Below are 21,307 nucleotides of genomic sequence, written 5' to 3'. Positions count from 1 at the left end.
AGGAGTAAGAATGTAATCGGTCCAGGTATAGAAAAAAATGCAACATACATGGTTTTGATGTTTACATCTAACACCAGCCATTAGTCACACTACAAAGTTTTGTATGGCAAAATTAAAGTTCTTCAAACTAATCTGGTATCTGGTTTATCCACCTACGCTGAGCATAATGAAATAAGACATCATTCTAGCAGCTTAATTGTTTATTTTCTGTCTCAAATGAGCCACATAAAATTAAATTGACTTCTTCCAACACAAAGAGGATGACTCAAATTTGGAGATTAAAAAAAAAAAAAAACCCTCGTACTGCAGCTTCGATGACTCAGTGTCTTAGATTTGGATTCCATTCAACCTCAGCAAATTCTAATCAGAATGATTACCCTGGAGTGGAGTTTCCTTGGTGTGATAATGAATGACAGGCCAGCAAAGCGAGCCTCTGTCCGGCCGTCCGGGCCCTACCTAATGCCTTTGAAACGCAACGCGAGATGACTCATCAGACGCTTGTCACAGCTTCCTGGCTCCCGCTCGTCTGCTCTGAATAGTCCTGAAAACTCCTCTGATGGGCCTATGATTTATTTAACACATGCTGTTGTATTTTGCATTAAAACAGCCTAAATGCTTCAGCACACTTCACTGGTAGAAAAGGCTCCTCCAGCAGAGATTTGGATGTGTTATCCTCTCTGAACACTTTTTGCATCATCAGTTTTGTTTTGCCGAGGACGGCCGGGTGGCAGATTCAGAGAAGGCAGGAAATGTTTTCGTAAATGTCGGACAAGAAATGCATTTCCTCCATCCTGACAGCTGTGATGTACTGAATCTAAAATCATTAAATAGCTAAATTCAGTATACTACACATAGATTCTCACAAGCATGAAACAACAGCACCACAGCTCAGCCCATTTTAATTCATAACCACAGAGGATTTCATCATTGTAGAATTATCTGATACCAAGCAGCTTAATGCTGCATAATCTACCCAACCTGAAAATCCTGCTCCTGAGGATATAAACCAAGAACAGAAAAAAACAGATCTGGCCTCAGAGATGGAATTATATCCACCAAGATCACACAAGTCACACATAATCCTGCGCTGCGGGCCAGAGCCCCAAACTCATTATTGATGAATTAATGTGCACTTTGCTAAAACCTATTAAAGTGTATTAAGATAGGCATGATGAAGAGAAATGTAAGGCTGAGAAGTGACTGCATGAGAGCCAACCTCCATCTAATTTGCAGTAATGGGGAGTATGGCACAGGAGCCGCTTCAGTTTGTAAGTTGAATGTTGTCTAGGTCAGCACAGAGCAGCCTGATGTAATGAACTATTCCTGGGTCTGTTTAAAAGATCAATAGGGATTCATCACAGGGCCGGCCTGTGCTCAGCAAAAGCACAAGGAACCAGAATGCAGAAGAAAAGACAACCAAAAAAACAAAAACAATAATCAACCCCCTCCGTCTGTAAAGCTGGTTGGAGGACAGAACAGCCTCTACATGAAGGGAGGGGAGAGAGGGAGGCATGGGGAGAGAGGGAGGGAGGGGGGGAGAGAGAGAGGACAACAACAGTCAGGCAGTGTCTGAGAAGTTGAAACGTCCCTTCAGCCCTAGTTTGCAGCTAGCTGTGGGTGTCCTCCAGCGCAAACATCAGCTGCCATGACATCAGACTACAGGAGAGAGACGGGAAGAGGGAATGGCTGGGGGGTGGTGGACGGTGGTGGGGGACATGCCACTGCAGCTGCTGCAGTCATCTCTGCCAGACACCTGCCTGGGCAGTGGTTGTAAACAGAGTATAGGCTGCAGCCTTCAGCACTCCACTCTCCTATTCTCACCTCATACACAGGACACACACACAAGCCAAAAGTGCTGCTAACAAAACAGAACACAGAGGCAGATGACATTAGAAAAATAAATAAAAATAAATTAAATAGCAGAAACATGAGAAGTGGAAGCAGCAGCCCTACCAGCAGAGAGAGACAGCGGGCGGCCTGGCATACGGTCGACACTGGCAGGATGAAAGCGAGGGAGCATCCTTACACATTCACCTCCAGCTTCACAGAGAGTCGGATCGGGCCCTCTCCACCCTCTCTCTAGCTGCCTCTTGTGCTCTAAGCCTCTCTCTACCCTCCTTCTGTCACTCTCTCCACATGACTCTCTCGGCCCCTCCCCTCTTCACTCTCTCTCTCTCTCTCTCTTTCTCTCCAACCCCCCCCCCCCCCCCCCCCCCCCCCCACCCTCCCTCTCAGTGGAGTTGTGTGTCCAGCCTGATTCAGCCTGGCGAGTCCTTGCCTCTTACTGGCACTGCTGCAAGGTCAAGGTTTGTCTCTGCGCGTCGTCCCTCACAGTGAGAGACACAACACCCGAGAGAGAGAGAGAGAGAGAGAGGGAGAGTGCAGGTTTTTAATTCAGTCATTTCACCAACTGGCGTTTTCCTTCCTGAGTGAAGGTGTGGTAATTAATGAGATGAGCTGCTTTGAGTTTGATTGCAGGGAAAATGCGCAGACTTCTTGGGCAATGAAGTGGAAAATAAAAAGAAGAGTAAATTATGAGTGTGACAGTGCAGACAAAAATCGATCATGCTTCTGAGAAAAGGTTTACTTTCTGCTTTTCTCTCCCTAAAAGGCGCCATCACCAAATAACACAATAACACAAGATTACTGTGTAAACTGAGTAAGATATCATTAAGATTTAAGCAAAAATGGTGGTGATGGTTTGTAGATATGATTGACAATACAATAGCTGAGTATTGGTTCCAAATTACCGAAACTCAGCTGTAAACAAAATACCAGGAATATATCAGTCCTTTTCTCACAAAAACCCAAAGACACCAGACTTCTCAAATGTTACACGCTGCCCAAACACAAGCAGCTGTTCGGGAAAGATCACCAACATAGTTAAAAAAAAAAAAATGGCAACGCCAATACAGCACCTGAACTGTACCTGTGATGGGCTCTGGAGATAACAATGTTAGTCACTTAGTCTGCACACCACTTTTGTCCAGACTAAAATATTTAACATCAGACCTCAGACCATGAACATCAGACATTCATGGTGCCAAGACAATGAACCCTTGGTGATTCGCTGACTTTTTCCCTAGTGCCACCAGTGGCCATTTTGGTTGGAAAACATCATCTTGGATGGACTGCCATAAAATTTGGTTCAGACATCCATGTTCCAGTCAGGATAAAATGTAATAGCTTTGGTGACCACTTTTCACCTAGTGCCACCAGCATATAGTTCAAAACATCACCGTGCCTTGTAACAGTTTCACAGACATCTTGGGTATTCATATAGATTTTTTGCCATGTTTCCAGTTAACACTCTGTTAACAGTTAAATTCTATCTAAATGCAAGAAGCCATGCATGAACTTTGCCTAAATAAAGGAGGTACAGGAATGAATATAAGTAAAAATGACAAATCTGACCACACATTCAATGCCAACTTTTGGTTCCAGGTCCACATGGTTCATATAGATTGACATCCTCTACTGCAACACAGGAGCACAGCATAAATACACAGGTCTAATCTTCTGTGCTAAAAATTGTCACGTCATGTCTCATACATTGTTTAAACATATTGTTTAAACTGGCAAAACCAAATGTACAAGCGGATGAACAAGCCAGCAGTCCTGTATCTGACAATACAGGGAAGTTAAACCAACAGCCCCGCAGAGAAAATGACCTCGGAAGATAAGACTTACTGTTGCGACTGTAAACTGCAGCTGGCATGGAGCGGCATTAATATCCTGAGCGAGCCTTTCTATCCACCTGGGAGGAAGTTTGCCAGGGGTCGTGCCCCCTTCTAACCCTGGCACTCAGAGACCTGTCGCCAAGATGACTGATGTGGTAGCACGACTGTTGGAGGTGCCAGAAGGTACAAACAGAGGGACACAGGGAGAGAGTAGAGACTAGTTGCTGTGCTCTTACCACTGGGGCTATAGGATTACTGGTAATGGGATTTCCGACTAATGGATCCTTCTGACAGGTGGCGTCCCCGTTTAGCTCAAGTTCAACTTTGGCTATAAAAACATTGCTGAGGTTTAAAGCTTTACTTGCTACTCTCTGTGTCCTGTGAAAAATATCCATCTTAGAAAGCTGTTTATATCAGTGTAGAAACTGAATTTGTTTTTTTTTCTCCATCGCAAGCACAAAAGTAACTACCACTAGGTTCAGATGATTTCACTTTTTGCATAAAAATGATAATACCTTGAAGTAAGGCAGATTACTAAATATTCTTGAGGATTATATTAATAGTATTGTTGTTAAACAGTGAAATTGTATTTTTAATTTGTAATATTTTATTCAGTGTCAAGATAAAATTGTTAAAACCAAATTCTCACACTTTTGCAGCTTTTATTTTGAATAATGAATCATAAGGAAAAATGTGAAAAATGAAGGTTCATTTTTCTCCTGTGTTTGTTCATGCTACCAAAGTAAAAAAAAAAAAAAAAACTTCAGTTGAGTTTAGAAATTCATCACTGATGAAAATAGTAAAAAAAAATATTCTCTGGTCCATTTACTGGAAAATTTCCCAGGCTTTCAGCTCCATCTCATGGACTTTCTCGTTGAGTGAAGTTTGCTCTGGGCAAATTTGATTCACTGTCAAACTCATTTTAGTCCATGTTTTGAGTCCACATGAATAACCAGTCAATTTAAGAATGATGACTGGTTGAAATACTGTGTTTTAAAGGGGCATTCCAGTGATTTCTATTATTGCAATCCCAAACATTTGGAAGGACTTGCAAGGCTTTTATTTTCTAAGATGTGTCAAGATCCAGAAGCACTCAACTGCACATTTCCCAATGCACATTGATAGTGTCCTGCTAGAGCCTCCCTGCTTGGAAAAGGCCCACATCATTACTCTGACATTTCCTCTACAACCTTTGCATCACTTTGCCTCTCCACACCCGCATCTAATCAATAAATACAGCCTGGTCTCACCAAATGGCACACGAACAACATGTCAGTTTCCAATTTCTAATCAAAGCAGTATTACATGACATACAGGATGATACGCCATTAAATGACACATGAATAGCTTAAAATGCGTAGAAATGACACGCGAAATATCCCTGATGGTGATGTGCTGTTTAAATGCAGTCCCATGAAATCGCATTAGTGGGGTCCAGATGTCTGAAACCACACTGAAAATGTGTAATATCTTCATGTAAACCTGGAAATGATCAGAAAGTTTGAGGATTCACGAACATTTAAAAACACTATAAGTTATGTACTGTTCAATGAATTTAAGATTCTACACTATTTTAAAAAAGGTCAGATTTCCTTGAGTGGTATCCCTTCCTTTGAAGCAAACATTCAGATGATACTCATAAATTGTTAATCACAAATTTTTATTCTAAGCAAACAGGGGCTTTCTCAGCATCAAATCATGGCTAGAACAAAGGCTTCTAAGAGGGCAGTGCATGGAACTGAAAACGCTTTGCAGAAACTGGATCAGTTGTATCCAAAGCACGATCAGACAGATTAAAAGTGACCACACCATCAGAAGATCAGTACATCAAGCTTAGTTCTCTGAGAGACAGAAAAACAACTTCGTCACAGTTACAGAATCTGATAAATAAAGAACACAAGACTTTAAAGTCCTGTCAAAAGAAAGCTGCCTTGTAGTGGTCTCAGAGGACGAGCTGCAGTTTATACACCACTTCTCAAGAGGGGAAACAAGGCCAAATGCTTGTGGTGGACTAAGAAATACCAGCATTTCTCAATGGACGACTGGAAAAAAGTCTTATATAGTGACGAATCCAAGTTTGAGATGTACGGCAGTAACAGAAGGGTGTATATAAGATGAACATAAGATGACCAGCAGAGAGAACGACACGGTAGTGTATAAAACCTACACTGACACATGGTGTTGTTCTGCCACCTTCACCAGGTCTTTGAGAGCCTTCCTCGTCTTGGACCTCGTGATCCCAAGAGACTTCAGGAACCACTGGATGGATGTTCCAATGTAGCCTCTGTAACCCACTTCCACTGGATTGGAGAATGATGCACCCTGCTTATGAACACATGGCTGACAGCTCTGTGCTTTTTTTTTCTCTCTCTCTCTCTTGAAGGCAGTTGCTGCTCTGAGCCTGACCCCCTTGCCTGACCTCTGCGATGTTGCCAGGTCCTGTTTGCTTCAGCTTGTGTGCCTTCAGCATTTTGGCTAGCTTATGTGCATGGCACTATCCATACCGGCCCTGTGTCAATGCTGCCTTGCTTTCAGAAAAGATGTACTGCAACTTTGGGTTCTGGGAATCACAGAGTTGGCAGGTCTCCTCTGAACCTTACCAGAGGTGCAGGTTCTGGGAACTACGAAGAATATTATATGTGGCCTTGATAAGGAAGCTCAGCCTCATTTGGGGCATCCTCCATATATCTGCCTATGTAACAGACATAATGATTGCAGCCTCCCAGGTTCTCCAGCTCCCTTGCTGCTGTTGGCTCAAAGCTGTGATTTTATAGTTCTCCTCTTCCATCTTCAGAGCTTCAGAGATCAAGGTCTTTTCTTCTTTGTGGCTTTGGACAACATCTCAGGTGCTGTCCCCCATCCAAAACCGGCCCTGCATGGCTGCAGCAGTCCAACAGTCCCTGGGTATTCAGTCTACTGATGCAATCCACTGCAAACTTTAGCTGTGATTCTCAGCTTGAACACCTCCTCCTCTCTGCAGCCAAAGCTCATGGATTTCAGTGGAAGCTTTAGGGTGTTCCAATGCCGTGTTGGAAAGACATCGAGGAAGGCCCAGTCATTTATGAATGTAGTTGTCGGCTTTTGAGTCCATCTTCAGAGTTGTTGCTGAGGTTATGTCACGCAACTTCTGGGGCCACATCAGATGTTGGTATTAAGTGAACTGGTAACACCAGACCTTGCATCTGGTTGCTGCAGCTGCATTTTGACTTCCCCAAGAGGATTAGCATGCCCAGGTTGGTTGTCACGTCACTCCCTCCCCTCTCGGTGGACCGCTGGGCTGTTTTCTTCTCACTCTGCTTGTAGTTGATTTAGAGAGTCCATGTAGCAGACACTAACATTTAACAAGACTGAATGATTGCAGTAAACAAAGTGCTGTAACCTTTCAAAAATTATAATCCTACCAGTTCAAAACAAGTGTCTATGATGCAAATCTGCAAATCTCCCATGGTAACTGAAATCAAGGCCACTCAAACAGGAAAGTATGATTGAGTAGAATAGCTGCCTGATGATGATAACAGCTGTTATGTGTTTTTAACATACAACAACAACGTTTATGTGGAAGGCTTGCAGCACTGGCTTGAACTCTTCCGCTATTGCTGGTCTCACTGGATTGATTGGGGTTATGCACCTTCCTCAACATCCTCTGAAAGGTAGTTTTTGTGGAAAAACCACTTCCCATGTTACAGATTTCCTCTGCCACTTTGCTCCTCACCTGCATCTATCTCATGCAAACTCACTAAAATTTACATTGTCTAGTTTCTACTGAAGCAGGGAAAGACAGACAGACAACAGAGAAAGAGGGAGGGAGGGCTAGAGAAAGAGAATGACAACAGTAGCTAGAGGCACGTCATAATGTAATGATGCTAATGAGGATAAAGCAGCTTGTTACCTTTTCTCCATAAGCCTCTGAAGGGAGGACAGCTTGTGACATCGCAGGGATCAGCAGCACTGTTTCACACATTGCAACATGAAACAGCATGTGAGCATGTTAATGCTGTTTAGGTGGACGCAAACAAAACCTGCACGTCAGAAAAAGATTATGGGAAACTACATCTAATTCTATTCTTTTGGTTCCAAAAAAAATTTAAAGGTTAGATTAGAACAAAAGCAGCGACAAAAAGACACTATTAAGTTCCTGTCTGCTTTTGAGGCAGTGGTTTTCATTTTTCATCAAAAATCACTTTCTGAGATGCTGCACTCCTCACTGAACAGTCCTCTTCATAATTACAGGTTGCTAAAGCATTACAGCTGAAAACTCCTCCCCAGGGTCGATTCATGTCGGCCTCAGATTAACAACACACTCACACGTCACTTCACAACATCTAATCAATACATCAGACTGTGGTTAATAAGTCACCATGTGACAAAGAAACTCTCATTGGTTGCAAAAGTTGTCATGCAACTTTGAGTTTAGAGGGAAACAGATTAGAAAGCTACAGTCGATTTTGTAGTGGGGCTGTTGGACACAGTGTGCCCCCCTCAATCAGTATTTCTGTTTAATTTACTCATTAAATCTTTCTGAACAGTGTCCTGTTTTCCACAACACAGATGAGAAAAACTATTAAATTGTTTCAGCAGTGGCAAATGCTATGTGGCCTTTGTTTTTGCCCTGGGTTTCACCTGTGAGGGTATATATAGGCTGACCTGACCATGTAATTCGTAGAGCTTGTTGGGGCTGGAGAGGAACATTTAGCAGACACTATTCCAGGCTCACAATGAGTAATTTTATTCTGTCATGTAAAATTTTATGCATTTAAGTTAAGGCAGCAAAAAAGCTTCAGCTGTACTTTTTCTTTAATATTGTTTATAAACTAATGTAATTTCTAAGATTAATAATGAATTAATTAATTTGTCTGGTTGTTGAAAACTTCCGACTTCATTATGTCCAACTGACTACTGAAACCAAACTTTCCCCATGACACACAGTGTGAGGAACCACATAATCTCCTGGATATAAAAATAAAAAAAATAAAGGAAAGAAAGAATAACTGCCAGAACTTAACAATCTGAAAATTGAAAATGTAAGATGTTGGTTGCTTTTGATAAAAGGCCCTTAATTAAACAGTACAGTGGGGTTTTTAATGAGACTTGGACAGATGCAGGAATTAAAAAATAGTGTTACCTCAGAAATGGTTACTGTAATAGTGTTTTAACTGGTCAAGACTGATTACCAACTAGGCAAAGTGGGCAACTGCCCCATGGCCCCAGACCTTCACGGGTCCCTAAGGCTCCAAGGTAAGTGTTTGGCAATCAGTTTGTCGTAATCTTCTTTTCTTCTAATGGAAAAAAATAACTAAAAGAGTAGAAGAAACAGCACAGTACGTGGACTTGGAAATTATGAAAAAAAAAAAAACAAACGAAAAGAGGGATTACCCCACTAAAGTCATGAGATAGTTGTCCTGATCAATCTGGACACTGATAGTTGTCACTCCCACTTAGGTTTTCTGGTTGTGTTTGCAAGTGACCAGTAGAGGGCGTCAGTATTCCAGTCTTCAGGCCCTTTTGAGCTCAGGAACATGAAGAGCACTTTGATATTCACAGTGAACAGCGTGATCAAAATTAGGTGAAAAACCAGCAGATATTTGGGCTCATCTGACTCTTACATCTCCCAAAAAGAACACCTGACACCTCTCACTTCACACCTGTCCTTCTCTTCAGGCTTAGGACATTTTGGCTGATGTAATCCTCAGGCCTCTACTAGAAATTATAATTGGGGTGAAGGGGGCTTGCTTTGTGATGTGGCGGAAATAGATTTTTTTTTGTGGCTTTTGACCAAAGTATTGTCTCCTGTAATTCTGAAGTCTCTCTTTCTTCTCCCACCAATTAGAGCGAGGCACGCTGAGTGAGGGGGAGGAGAGAGGACGGGCCATCTCCATCAGCCTGCGAACCACTCAGGGGAGCTCATTAGATCGGCCCGCAGCCCAGAGGCTTGGTGTTGTGTTGGCACTACTTCTGACACCATGTCAGTACCATCGGCTTCAACGCCATTGAGAGAAAGAGCTGGAATGAGAAAGCGAGACGAGCTTTCAACTCCATCTCCTGACAGCCTGTCACAACACTAAGGTGTCCAGATGTGAAGTGTAATTATGGTTCTAAACAGCACTGATGCAAGATGTCTCACCAAACAGTTTTCTTTGAGCGGCCTCCTGGATCCACTAATTGAATCAAGGTTTTTAGTACAAAGAATAAAGCGTCTTAAGATGATAGTAGCTACACAAATATCAGAAGACACTTCAGACACACCAGGTTGATGTAAAACAGTGCTCACTCTGAAGAACACCTCTGTATGCCCTGTACATATTCAGGCCGCTGCTCTACAGCAGTGAGAATCTGAGGGGGTGAAATCCTCCCTTCCTGAAGCCTGTGATGTCGGGCTGGGAAACCTCCGCAGGGAGAAGACGAGAGCTCTGCTGCTGCTACGCGAGGGGCTTTTGTCAAAACAGTTAACCGTATGCTCCCTCATATGTGCGCTAACAGCAGGCTCTGTGCTGGATCCACAGCTCATCCCCTATCACATGGCAGCCCTCTTTCAATTTAGAAAGAGGTGTGTGCATGTTTTGGTACCAGATGCACCAGGCTTGGCCGGCATAGCGAGCAGTAAAGCATGGTGTACAAAGACCTGGCATGCCATGGTGTCTACTTTGAGAGATGCCCCGGTGGGTGACTATGGTAGTTGCTGGATAAAGTCCACTGACTCACCACAACAACAGATGACAGATGTTTGCGTGTGCAGGCAGAGGTGGATTTAATGAGTGTTTACACTCCTGTGCAGAGAGATGCTGGATACATCCTGCTGTCGGGCTGCTGAATGCCACCTCACAGACCAGCACTGATTCATTAGTTGAAGGATAGATCTGGTTAATTACAACTTGGGGTCTTATTTTTGTAGGTTTTCTACAAAATCAGTAACAATGACACTAGTTACCATGTTCAATGCTGACATCTGGTAACATGGTAACATTGTTAAATCAGTTTTAGACAAAGCCCACAATAGAAAACAAAAGCAAATGGTAAAATTATTACAACTGTCTGCTGTAAGCATTCGACTCCCTGAGGGTCTAAACCAAACTACTAAAAGGTTTAATAAGGCTGCAGTCACTACAAATGGATACTGTACTGCAAAATCAGATAATTTGGTGGAAAGCAAACAACATTTTACTGATACGTTCAGAGTTCTGTACAGATAAAATGGAACATCACTGAACAGTCGCTCTGAAAACATTCAACATCACTTCATTTAGGCCTTGACAAAATGCTGAGTTTGTACAGGCGGATATTAAACATTTTTTTTGGCATACACACAGAACACAATACAAGATTGCTTTTGACCACTTTATGAACTGTCAGAATACTTCTTGGCTGTCAAGGCATTAGTCACTGCAAAACATCTTTCAGATGTGTTGTCTTGGGTGAAATACCATTAAAGACTCACTGACATTTGTGATAACGTTCTTGTCAAAGAGTGAAAAACTGAGAAACTGCAAAGCCAAGAAATCAGTGAGAAAAAGTCAGAGAATTGTTTTGATGGAGAAAGTCTTTCTTCAAGGGGACTTCATGTTGATACAGTATGAGAGCTCATTTCTACCAAGCAACTCTTGTCCCTGTGACTTGATAGAGGGGATCAGATGAAAGCTGCTGGCATAAAGGAAAAACAGAATAATGTGACTGTGAGCAGCTTTGTGAGCAATTGTTGTTTTCAAGCCAGAAAAGAAAAGAGAAGAACGAGCAGGGTAAAGTCATATTAAAATAAAGCAAAGGATATCACAGGAACTGGTGGAAAATGCCAACGACAGACATTATGTCCCTGATGTCCATTATCATTCCAGTTGTGTGGATAATCTGCTATGAATTTCTAATAGGCCTTATCACTCCAGTGTCATCAAACACTTTATCTGCACAATCCATCAACCAGACACCTCTATGGGCTGAAATGGAGAAAAGAAAGAAACGCATGCACAAAATGGTGCATATATATATGCAAACACACACTGACAGAAACATTATAGACGTCCAGCGCTATTATCCACACCTGGATCACACAGCTCTTCAATCAGAAACTAATAAATATCTGCATTCTGCCTTCCCAGTCTCTCATATCCAAACCACGCCCACAGAGTGGCATTAAAAGCTAATCAGATGTTAAAAGGCTTTTCATTAGGGCCAGAGGAAGACAGATTGGTGTGTGGGGACCACTGACTGTGCAGCAGCGCTGCCCAGTAATTACTAGTGGTCCACCACCTGCCCTACAATCCCACTGCCATCTCATCCTACTGCTCATAAAACATGCTTCCACACAGCTGTGTACGTTCTCCTCACACCTAAGACCTCAAATGACTGCCATGAACCTTTCTTTCCCCGAGTCTATACAGGCCTTATTTTAATTTACTCTCTTAAGAGAAAGAGAAGCCATTTGGCGCGGGGTAATCACAAGTTAGCCACACAGAGTAACAGAACAAGCTGGCCTGCTCTCTAGCAGCCATATTGAAGTTTGGCTGGAATAACCAACTGTCATGTTAAAATTCATGACTTTAACTTTGTCAGCTAACACGGAGAAGACTTATTTCTTCACCATGAATATGTAGAATATGTATAAGTAATTTTGTGTCCGTAGCAGCAGTAGTTACGTAGTAGTAGTAACTAGTAACATTGCTTGTTAAATTAGCTTGTGGACTCACAAAAAGCCCAAAACTGTTTGTTTTCACTACCTGCACTTTTGTCTAGAAGCATTTTTTGCATTTTATTCTATGCTTTTAAGAATAAGTGAAGTCCTTTGTTGTGGGGCAGTTACCAGGTATCCCCTGTTTTAGGGTAGATTGTGGATGCTGCCTGTGTTTATAAAAGGTGGGATACAGAGAAACAAGTCCATTTGGCATACCCAAGCCTCTAGCAGCCATATTGTTGGTCCTCAGCTGAGTACACTGGCTGGAAGAACTGCCTTTTTTTTATTCTTACCATTTAGTTGTGTCAGTAAATACGCTTCACCACAAACATGATCAATTTTGTGTCTGTAATAAATAAATCCAATTTGTTGGCTGGCAGAGCAGAGTATTTTGATAAGCTAATATTAGTTGTTGCTAATATTTACATGTTAATATAAATCATACTTACATTTATAAATTAGCTTGTGACTCACTGAAAAACTCATTAACTAACCATTTGGTTCAGTTAATTTCAGTGTTGTCTTCTTGGCACTTTGTAGCAACAGATATATTCACTCCTTTGTGACTGAGCAGTGACTCTGGAGAATGCAAAAATCTTTGTTTTCAGCCTAAAGTATGCAGTGCCACAGAGACACAGACAGAGCAGTAATTCGGTATTATTAGTATTATCTTTTTATCAGCATCTGGGATCCAAGTTAATGATTACAAGCTAATTGTAATTAAACACTATATGAGTTATTCAGTTAAACGTTTTACATTTTGGGGGATTTTGTGTGATTCCATACTTTGTGCAGCAGCAGGGGAACAGATTGCTATTAACATTGCTTTCATTATTTTAGATGTAACTTTACATGTAAATTGTAACCACTGAAAAGAGAGTTAGCATGTGGAGTGAACTGACACTGTGGTGGCACAATAATTTATACATGAAATTTAAAGCCTCTATGACCATTTGCAGGTTTATTATTTCACTGTAAAGACTAATGTATAATGCAAGCCTAGCCAATGATGATTAGTGATACGGTGTGTGCATGTGGATCACGGCTGCCTGGATGAGTAGCAGGGCAGGGAGCAAATACAGTACATGATAACTAACACACACACACACACACACACACACACACACACACACACACACACACACACACACACACACACACACACACACACTCCGTCCTCCCTCTTCTAAGTCCTCTCTCTCCTCCCTCCCATCCTCTCAATCTCCTCTGCATTAATTATGACAGTGGTAATAAAGGAAAGTGTTTAACGGGGAGGAATTGCAAATGAGCAAGAATTGATTGGGCCTTCTCTCGTTCTAATTGATTGCAGACTTGAGGAGGAGGAAAAGAGGAGGAAGAGGAGGAGGTGAGAGAGAGAGAGGAAGAGAATTGAAGTTGGGGAGGGAGGGTTAAAGGCTGGTCCACCAGAGGGAGGTGGGGCGGTGGAAGGAGAGCAGGAAAAAAAAAGGTCAAAGTGAGTAATAACTTGGCATTTCTGGTAGATAAATAAAGAACTATAATTACTGCACTGATACTTTATTATAGTCTGTTTTTCACAGACCTGCACATATAATAATTAGAGTTAATTGGCTTCATGCAAGACAAATGCAGTGACAGTATGCTATACAAACACATCTAATTCAAACATTTAATTTCAACAACAATTCATCAGTTGAATGTTTTGAAATCTGAATCATCACCAGCAGACCTTTCGCCCAGTAGCAACAAGAATAATGTTCATCTACTGGCTTTATACTGCTGCTCTTGGCTGAATCAACTTAACAGTGAAAACCAAACCCCCAAGTAAACACTGCAAGTGATGGATATTTTCCCAGAATGCTAAGCCAAAGGGTGTGGGTGAGTAGCAGGGGGTGCTCCAGGAACCATTAGCCCCCCATTGATTAGCTACAGGGCTGCACATTATGAGCAACTTTTTTGTGATATTAAATGAGCTGGACTTGAGGAACATAGCTGGCAAACAAACCTTCGGTATGTTATTCATTCTAAGTCTTTTTTTTTTCTTTTCTTTAAATGGATAAGTTTACTGTAATGGAAAACAATATTTCCAGCAAATGGATTTTTTGTTAGTTTATGTGCTGTCGTTTGATCTTATTGCTGAAAGCTTCTGAAAACAGTTTGTACAACCAAACTTACTTAGGGAAGATTGATATTAAAAATCTTATGTAAAATGAATAAAATAATATTTTAAAAAGGGCCCCAACACTCTGTTTTGATTTTAAATCAAAGACAGAGCCTAAATCTTCTAAATCATCTTAAATTAGATAAATACCATCCTGTGTTTCCTTAACCAACCTTTCCACTTGACTTGCCTGTAGTCTGGGGCAATAATTTGAGTCAAACAAAGATGTTTTAAGGAATTACATAATACGTGACCAGCCAGATGTTGGCAGCGGTACATGCTCTGTTCTGTGCCGGGATGATGCTGAAACCGTCATTCAGACTGCACTTCAGTGGAAATCTTCACATGTCGTGCTTTGGGTTAGTTATGCATACACACAGCCACAATCTGGCGAGCGCTACCTCCAGCTGTTAGGTGGAACTCAGCAATCCTTTCTGAATTTACAAAGGTGGAGGCGGAACTCTTCCTGAGGAGAAAATAATGGACTTTCAGATGCCATACTGGGAAAAGCACTTTGGAAGCGAAAGGTCATGGTGAATATGGCCAATAGCTTAGATTTTAAGTGGTTGCAGGAGAGCACTGCTGTGTCTCTAATCCGTCAGAGTGCCATTAGCAGGTGACACATTGCTGCTATCAAAGTCAGGATGAAGTCAGGCTTCACAGGGCGGTCGGGGCCTGGCTGAAGGTACCCCCCTGGACCACTGACAGCCCGGGTTCGAGGCCAGCTGACTGAGATAGAGCAGTCCACACTCAGGGCCACTGTGGCCATTAATGTTGGATGAGCGAGCTCGGCCTCACTGAAATGCATAAAAGATGGAGGGGGACCCCAGGTGGCAGCTAAGTCCCTGGCTGCCCCAGCCACTGTCCGATCATTATTGACCGAGCCACGGGTCACCACTGATGCTAGGACTGGGCCAATTATGGCACCTGACAGTGATTAAAAAGGACTCAGAGTGCAGCAGTTGCTTGAGCTACAATGACATCTAAGTTATTACGCTGACATTTATTCATCGTTATAGCAATTTAAATCCATTACAGTTCCATCCATGCATGCATTGAGAGCAATATATGGAGATGATATTTCTGTCTAACTGAAACATTATGGTTTAATCTCCTGACACTGCTGACAAAAATGTGGACTCAAAATTCAGTGGTAAAAAGTAACTAAGTTCATTTACTCAAGTACTGTACCTATGTAATGTACTCTATAACATTTGCCACATTTAAGATGTCAGTCATTTGTTAGATGTTCCATCAAGGAGACATTTATCTTCTAAACTTCTCCGATAGTTTCATTTAAACAACTATTTGTGGCCAAAAGAGGTAAAAGGGACTTTTACACATAACTGAGTATTTCTCCGTTGTTGTGTTGGTATTTTTACTTAAGTATAGGATGTGGGTTCCTCTTCCTGAAGGATCCAGATTACATATTGTTGCATGAAGGTACAAGGTACAAATGTGTTTGATCAAGATTGAAATCAACAAAAAAAAAATTATTGTAAACTGCACAAAAAAAAAAAAAAAAAAAAAAAAAAAACCCTCTACAAACCTCCTGCACGTCTGGGACAGGGAACTTGAATCAAATTACAGGTGGAAATAAGACACTGAACCTCTGAAATATTTATAACAGCTCATTACAATATTGGCATACAGTCAAAACAACAAGCAACATTATTAAAGCGCTACCTTCTGCAGAGCGTACAGTATCCTCTTGGTATTCAAATTCTTCAAAGGTGAGAGAAATTCATGGAAACGTAGACCAAGCAAAAAGAAAAAAGAGACACGGGGAGAAAACAGAACTTCTCTGTAACATCCAATCATCTGCTGTGTCTGTCACCGCAGAGACACGCAGGCAAGGTAAATTTACTTTTTACACAACAAGACCAATTCGGACAAGCCAAAGCAGGATGAAAAGAATTCCTTTCATACTAAAGACGTAAAGTGTGAAATTGCTGAGGAATGGCAGCTGAAATTAAGTGACCTTGAAATCAATTGAACACAGATGCCAGCTTCACTGACGGACAACTCAGCATAGAGAATGAAAAAACACAACATGCGCTTTTCTCAGAAAATATGAACAAGTCATTCACATGATTTCAGAGCACGAGCCAGTAGAGGTCTAAAAATATCTGTCTTTCCTTGCTTAACCCCTCCATCTGACCAAAAGAGAATCAGACCCACACTCACCGTACGTCTTCAACTCTCCATTTGCTGCTCTGTTTGTCTCCATGTAGTGTTAAAAATCCTCTCCACCTCCTGCCTGTGTGACTCAGGCGTGTTATGGCACGCTCTCTCAGGAGGCTCTTCCTGAGATACTGCCGCAGCTCTTTAGCAGCTATAGTTCAGAGGGAGGTGCTGTCAGAGAGCGCCTGGCCAACAGCTGACTGACTGCTAGGTTCTGTTTACAGAAGGCCCTCTAATTCCACTCCCTGCCCGCGTAGTGAGCAGAAATGACTTTACCTTCAAAGTGCAGGCTGTTGGAAGGCCAGGTCAGTTCTACTTCACAACGTGGAGGGCATCACAGAGTAGATGTGGCTTTGACACACCAGACATCTGCTCGGAGACAAACCGCTGGCTCTGATCTGCTGCGTTTGCTCACTTGCCAGGAAGTTGCACGGAGCTTGGATAGTCGTCAAGACACCAGATGATCTGTTGTGGGGTTCAGCAGACATACTGTACTTCCTCCCCTCGGGGAGGCCAGGAGCACAGGATGCAGACAAACAGACACGCACTGTAGGTGATCTCAAACTGGCAGCTCCGACTCCAGTCTCAGTCCCTGACTTAAATAAATAATACCCTGTGCTCCTTTGGCTTGCAGTTGAAATAGCCAGATCAGGTTCCCTGGCCTCTACTGTTTCACTGGCAAACCTTTTTAAAAGTGCCTGCATGCACACAGCCTTTGAAAAGACACAGTCTGCTAAGAGTTCAAACAGTCTGGGCCAGCCTCTGCTGTAAAACCAGGCTCTTTAAAGAGAATTTATTACAAAACAGCTCCAGGAAAGCAGGTTAAAAATTCCCTTACAGATAGAGAATACTGGGGGGAAACCACTCACACACAGACACACACACACACATATGGGGTTGGTATGTAGTCAGGCATTTGCTGGGAGAAAAGACAGAGTAGCAGGGTCAGAGTAGACCTGCATGTGAGAGGAGGGGAGTTATGACTCCTGTCTTCAGGAATGCTCAGCAGGAAGATGACACTGCCATCTTCTCTGGCTCAGAGAGAAGTGCTATCAAAGGGTCAATCTGTCAGCCTTGCAAGTGTAGGACAGACAGAAAACAGTAGTTATCCTTCCTGCAGTGGCTAGGAGCACTTCTTAAAGGGCCTGAAAAGGTATTATATCAACTGGCTTCTTATTATGGACAACTATGGATGCATCTATTTCAGTGTATCTATGCTACCTGCCTCGCTCCAAAGAGAAAAAAACAGTTAGTGGCTGGCATAACATAGTGGAGCATTTAGCAGCTAAAGGGGTGGGAGATATTAATTTTAGGAGTTTAGGAGGAGACAACAACACAGCTAAACGAGCTAAGGGAGTGAATGTTAGACTTACATTTGTCAGGCAGGCAAAACTGTGACTCCAAATGACTGCTGAAGTTGCTCTTTGTCTGCTAGAGGTGTAAATAAGTAAGTCCTTGCTAATATGTCAGCCAAAGCAACTTGATGAACTCTTGTGTTTGTTCTACTAAAAAGCAAATAAATTATTGCAGCTAATTAGGCTCCAGAGAGGTTTAATTGTATCATTTTCTTCCTCAGCTGCCACTTGTGCTGCCAAGTAGGGATAAAAAGTGAGGATAGCAACACTAAACTGCAAGTATGGACAGGGATAATTTAAGCTACCTATTTAAAAATACCACACATTTGACTTCAGCCTCTAGGTCCTGTGTACATGTGTAAGTGACTGTGTGGTAATTTTTAGCGGAGCAGACAGAAGGGACTCCAAGCCGAGAGGAAAAACCATGTCACTGAGGCATTCATGAGAAATCATCAGAGACGGAAACTGTCTGATGGCCAAATTACACCAGACGGTGTGCATGTGCTGAACCAGACAGGAATCAGAAACTCAATGAAATGAGGGGACTCGCTGAGAGGGAGGAACGTTTCTGTATTAGAGCATGAACTCCAAGCTGTGGCTGGCCGACCCACGGAGCCTGGAATTACAGACCATAGGAGTTTATGAATGGTGATTGGCTACTGCTGACTCAGGCAGCTCTAGCCACAATGGCCACTAATTTTAGCCTTGCAGTGGTGAAATCACTGTGTGGAACCATTAATGCTTTAACCCGTCCCCTACAGTAGCTCTCTCTCTGTCTCTCTCTCTCTCATGGCCTGTTTCAACTGGTGCACTGTTCTCAAAAACACTGATAGAACAGTTGTTGCAGTGAGTAACAAGTTCAGGAAATCATCAGATAATAATAAGCAGAACATACAATGACATATAACAATTTTGATAATTAATTAATGTTATCTTTCGTATTTAAGATGTTAAGAGTTATGTTAATTATGTCTACACATATCGTTAGATTTCCCCGTAGATTTTTGCTTATTTATTGCAAATGATCAAATACTTTTATTAGAGTTATTCAGAAAAGAAAAGGAAATTAATCTTTGGTTGAACTGGTCACAAACTGGTAGACATGTAACTGATGTCGGAGGGTCACATGTAGAGTCACGAGCCAAGAAGGTTGGAAAACTCTGGTCTGAGTCAAGCAAGAACACCAAACATGATGGATCCAGCTTCCTGATGTGCTTATCTCTATTTTATACAATTGTAAACTGATATATTTGGGTTTTTGGACAATCAGTCTGAAGATGTCAGCATTTTTTCCTCATTATTCTGATGTTTTATAGACTAAACAATTCATTGAAAAATAATTGACAGAAGTTGCAGCTGCAATCAGAGTTCATTGAAACAACTTTTCATGACTGATCTGGACCTACAAGATAATAAATATAATAAATAATAAAGCCTCAAGACTGAACTTGACTAATTTTGTAAGTATTTCATGTAAAATGCTGCTTTCAAGCAGCATTCCCCCGGTGAGCATTCCCTCAGCACATGGATCAGCATTAACCTGACTGTGTTCCCAGCAGTGCCCCACCATGCTTTGCAGCTTTGGAGTAACAGAATTCCCCTACCTTATTGTCCGCACTGAAATGCAGTACTTCCACATTAGATTCCACATGCCCCTGACATCGTCGGGATGGAAACTTGAGATCTGGACTGTTTAAGTTCTTTGATGAGAGGGCAAGAGGTAAAAAAGACCCAGATGTTTTTAGGCAACTAAGAGCAGAAAACCGTCTGCATGAGAGAGGAACATGCAGGAGTCCTCCTCCCAGCATCCACCCATGCCACTCCTTCCCTCGCGCTTCCCTTGACCACAAAACATGTACTAGTCTTTTCTTGTTCCTGAGGAAAAATGACTAATCCTCTCTCCTGGAGGCTGGGTTACTTCAGTCACTGCTCCTTCTGAGTTCCTCTTTTCCCTTCTTTTGCTCAGCAATCTGTTCTTGTTTGAGGAGAGCAGAGCAGAGACTTATCCGGCATTACCAAGTAAGGCCAGCTGCTAAGTGGTCCACACAGGGAGTAAAATCCCTCCTTGCTTCGGTGTGTAATGCTAGCGCACGTTCGCATTCCTCCAGCCGGCTGCAGCCCCTTCCTTAGCAGTCTATCACTTACTCCTGCCATGAAATTCCCCCTAAATCATCTCCCTGGTGCTGTTCAGGAGGTGTGAAGATTCAGGCATTGTTTGTTTTCATTGTACACCTCTTGTAGTGTCAGATGTCAGCTTTTTTTTTTCTCACTAACTCTCAATAGATGGTATCTGTCCTGAGGGGCATGAAATACACCACTGCTGAATGGGTGCAGTAGGTTTTGGTCACGCTAAACTGTTTGATGCGTCACTTATCAACAATTTCATAACAAAGTGGAGAAGAAGAACTTCTCAGGCAGAGGATTAAAGGCATTTCGCTGAGTCAGCAGAGTGGAATGCAAAGTAAAAGTTCAGTTAACTTGGGAGATGTGAAATATGTGATGCGTGTGGAAAAGAAAAAAAAAATGCTGGCCAGCGAAGCAGGCTGTGGTACGTGTTAGATGTGAACAGCTGTGGAGCCTAAAGATCCTCTGCTATAAATTAGGTGAGGCTCGATGGTGTGGACAGTGAGTGTGAGACTCTGTAGGATGGTCTATATTAGCTGTTCCTCCAGATCACTGGCAGTAACTACAGATGTCACACTTTAAAGAACGCTGCAAACCACATCACCATGCACTAAATATAATTATAAATAATCCAGTCCACAGGACCAAACAAAATGAATGCGGAGGAACTGAGGATGCAGAGGTGGGTACACTGACGTCACTGGATGAGACCAAAGAGCTGAAAGACGCACAACAGAACAACTACTGGTTTGTATTAAAGTGAGTTGTGGTAACATGGAGACAAAATCATCACCAAATCATGCTTTTTTCCCCACAGAGGAGAGCCTTTTATGGATAAAAATCCATTATTTTTATTTCATATGCAGTGCAATCAGGGTCGTGCAGAGCATGTTGACTATAGTGGGTCAAAGTTAATTATAATAATAATAACTGTGCATAGTTTTGTTGTTAATATTGCTGCCACTGATGTGAATATTGTTTTTCTTTCTTGTAGCCATAATCCTCAGCAGTGATCACTGGTTTGCACGTTTCCCTACAGTTATGGAAGAAGCATGCAGAGCCTATGGAGCTTTACCTCAATGTAAATGCACCTTGTTACAAGTAAAAGTCTGGCATTCAACATTTTCTTTATGTCAAAGTACAGAAATATCACCTACCAAACAAA

At 42.1% G+C, this 21,307-nt stretch overlaps 1 protein-coding gene across 7 annotated transcripts in view; it reads right to left on the bottom strand.

Moving 5' to 3' along the window:
* The window catches only part of iqsec1b (IQ motif and Sec7 domain ArfGEF 1b), a 185,830-nt gene that overhangs the window by 44,228 nt on the left and 120,295 nt on the right, over nucleotides 1-21,307 (bottom strand). Inside the window, exon 1 of one of the 7 annotated variants that reach the window (XM_041033348.1) lies at nucleotides 19,623-19,749. The exons of 5 other annotated variants lie outside the window; for them this stretch is intronic. In XM_041033348.1, the coding sequence (XP_040889282.1) occupies nucleotides 19,623-19,669 (47 nt within the window). In that variant the 5' untranslated portion in view covers nucleotides 19,670-19,749. Of the gene's footprint in view, nucleotides 1-16,666; nucleotides 16,752-19,622; nucleotides 19,750-21,307 lie in introns of those variants that run through there. One more of the 7 variants, XM_041033351.1, reaches the window with a different exon arrangement.

This window comes from Toxotes jaculatrix, chromosome 3 (genome assembly GCF_017976425.1).
Source record: "Toxotes jaculatrix isolate fToxJac2 chromosome 3, fToxJac2.pri, whole genome shotgun sequence".
NCBI classification, from domain to species: Eukaryota; Metazoa; Chordata; class Actinopteri; family Toxotidae; genus Toxotes; species Toxotes jaculatrix.
Note: the sequence above shows the minus strand (reverse complement) of the source record. Positions and strands in the feature narration are given on the sequence as shown.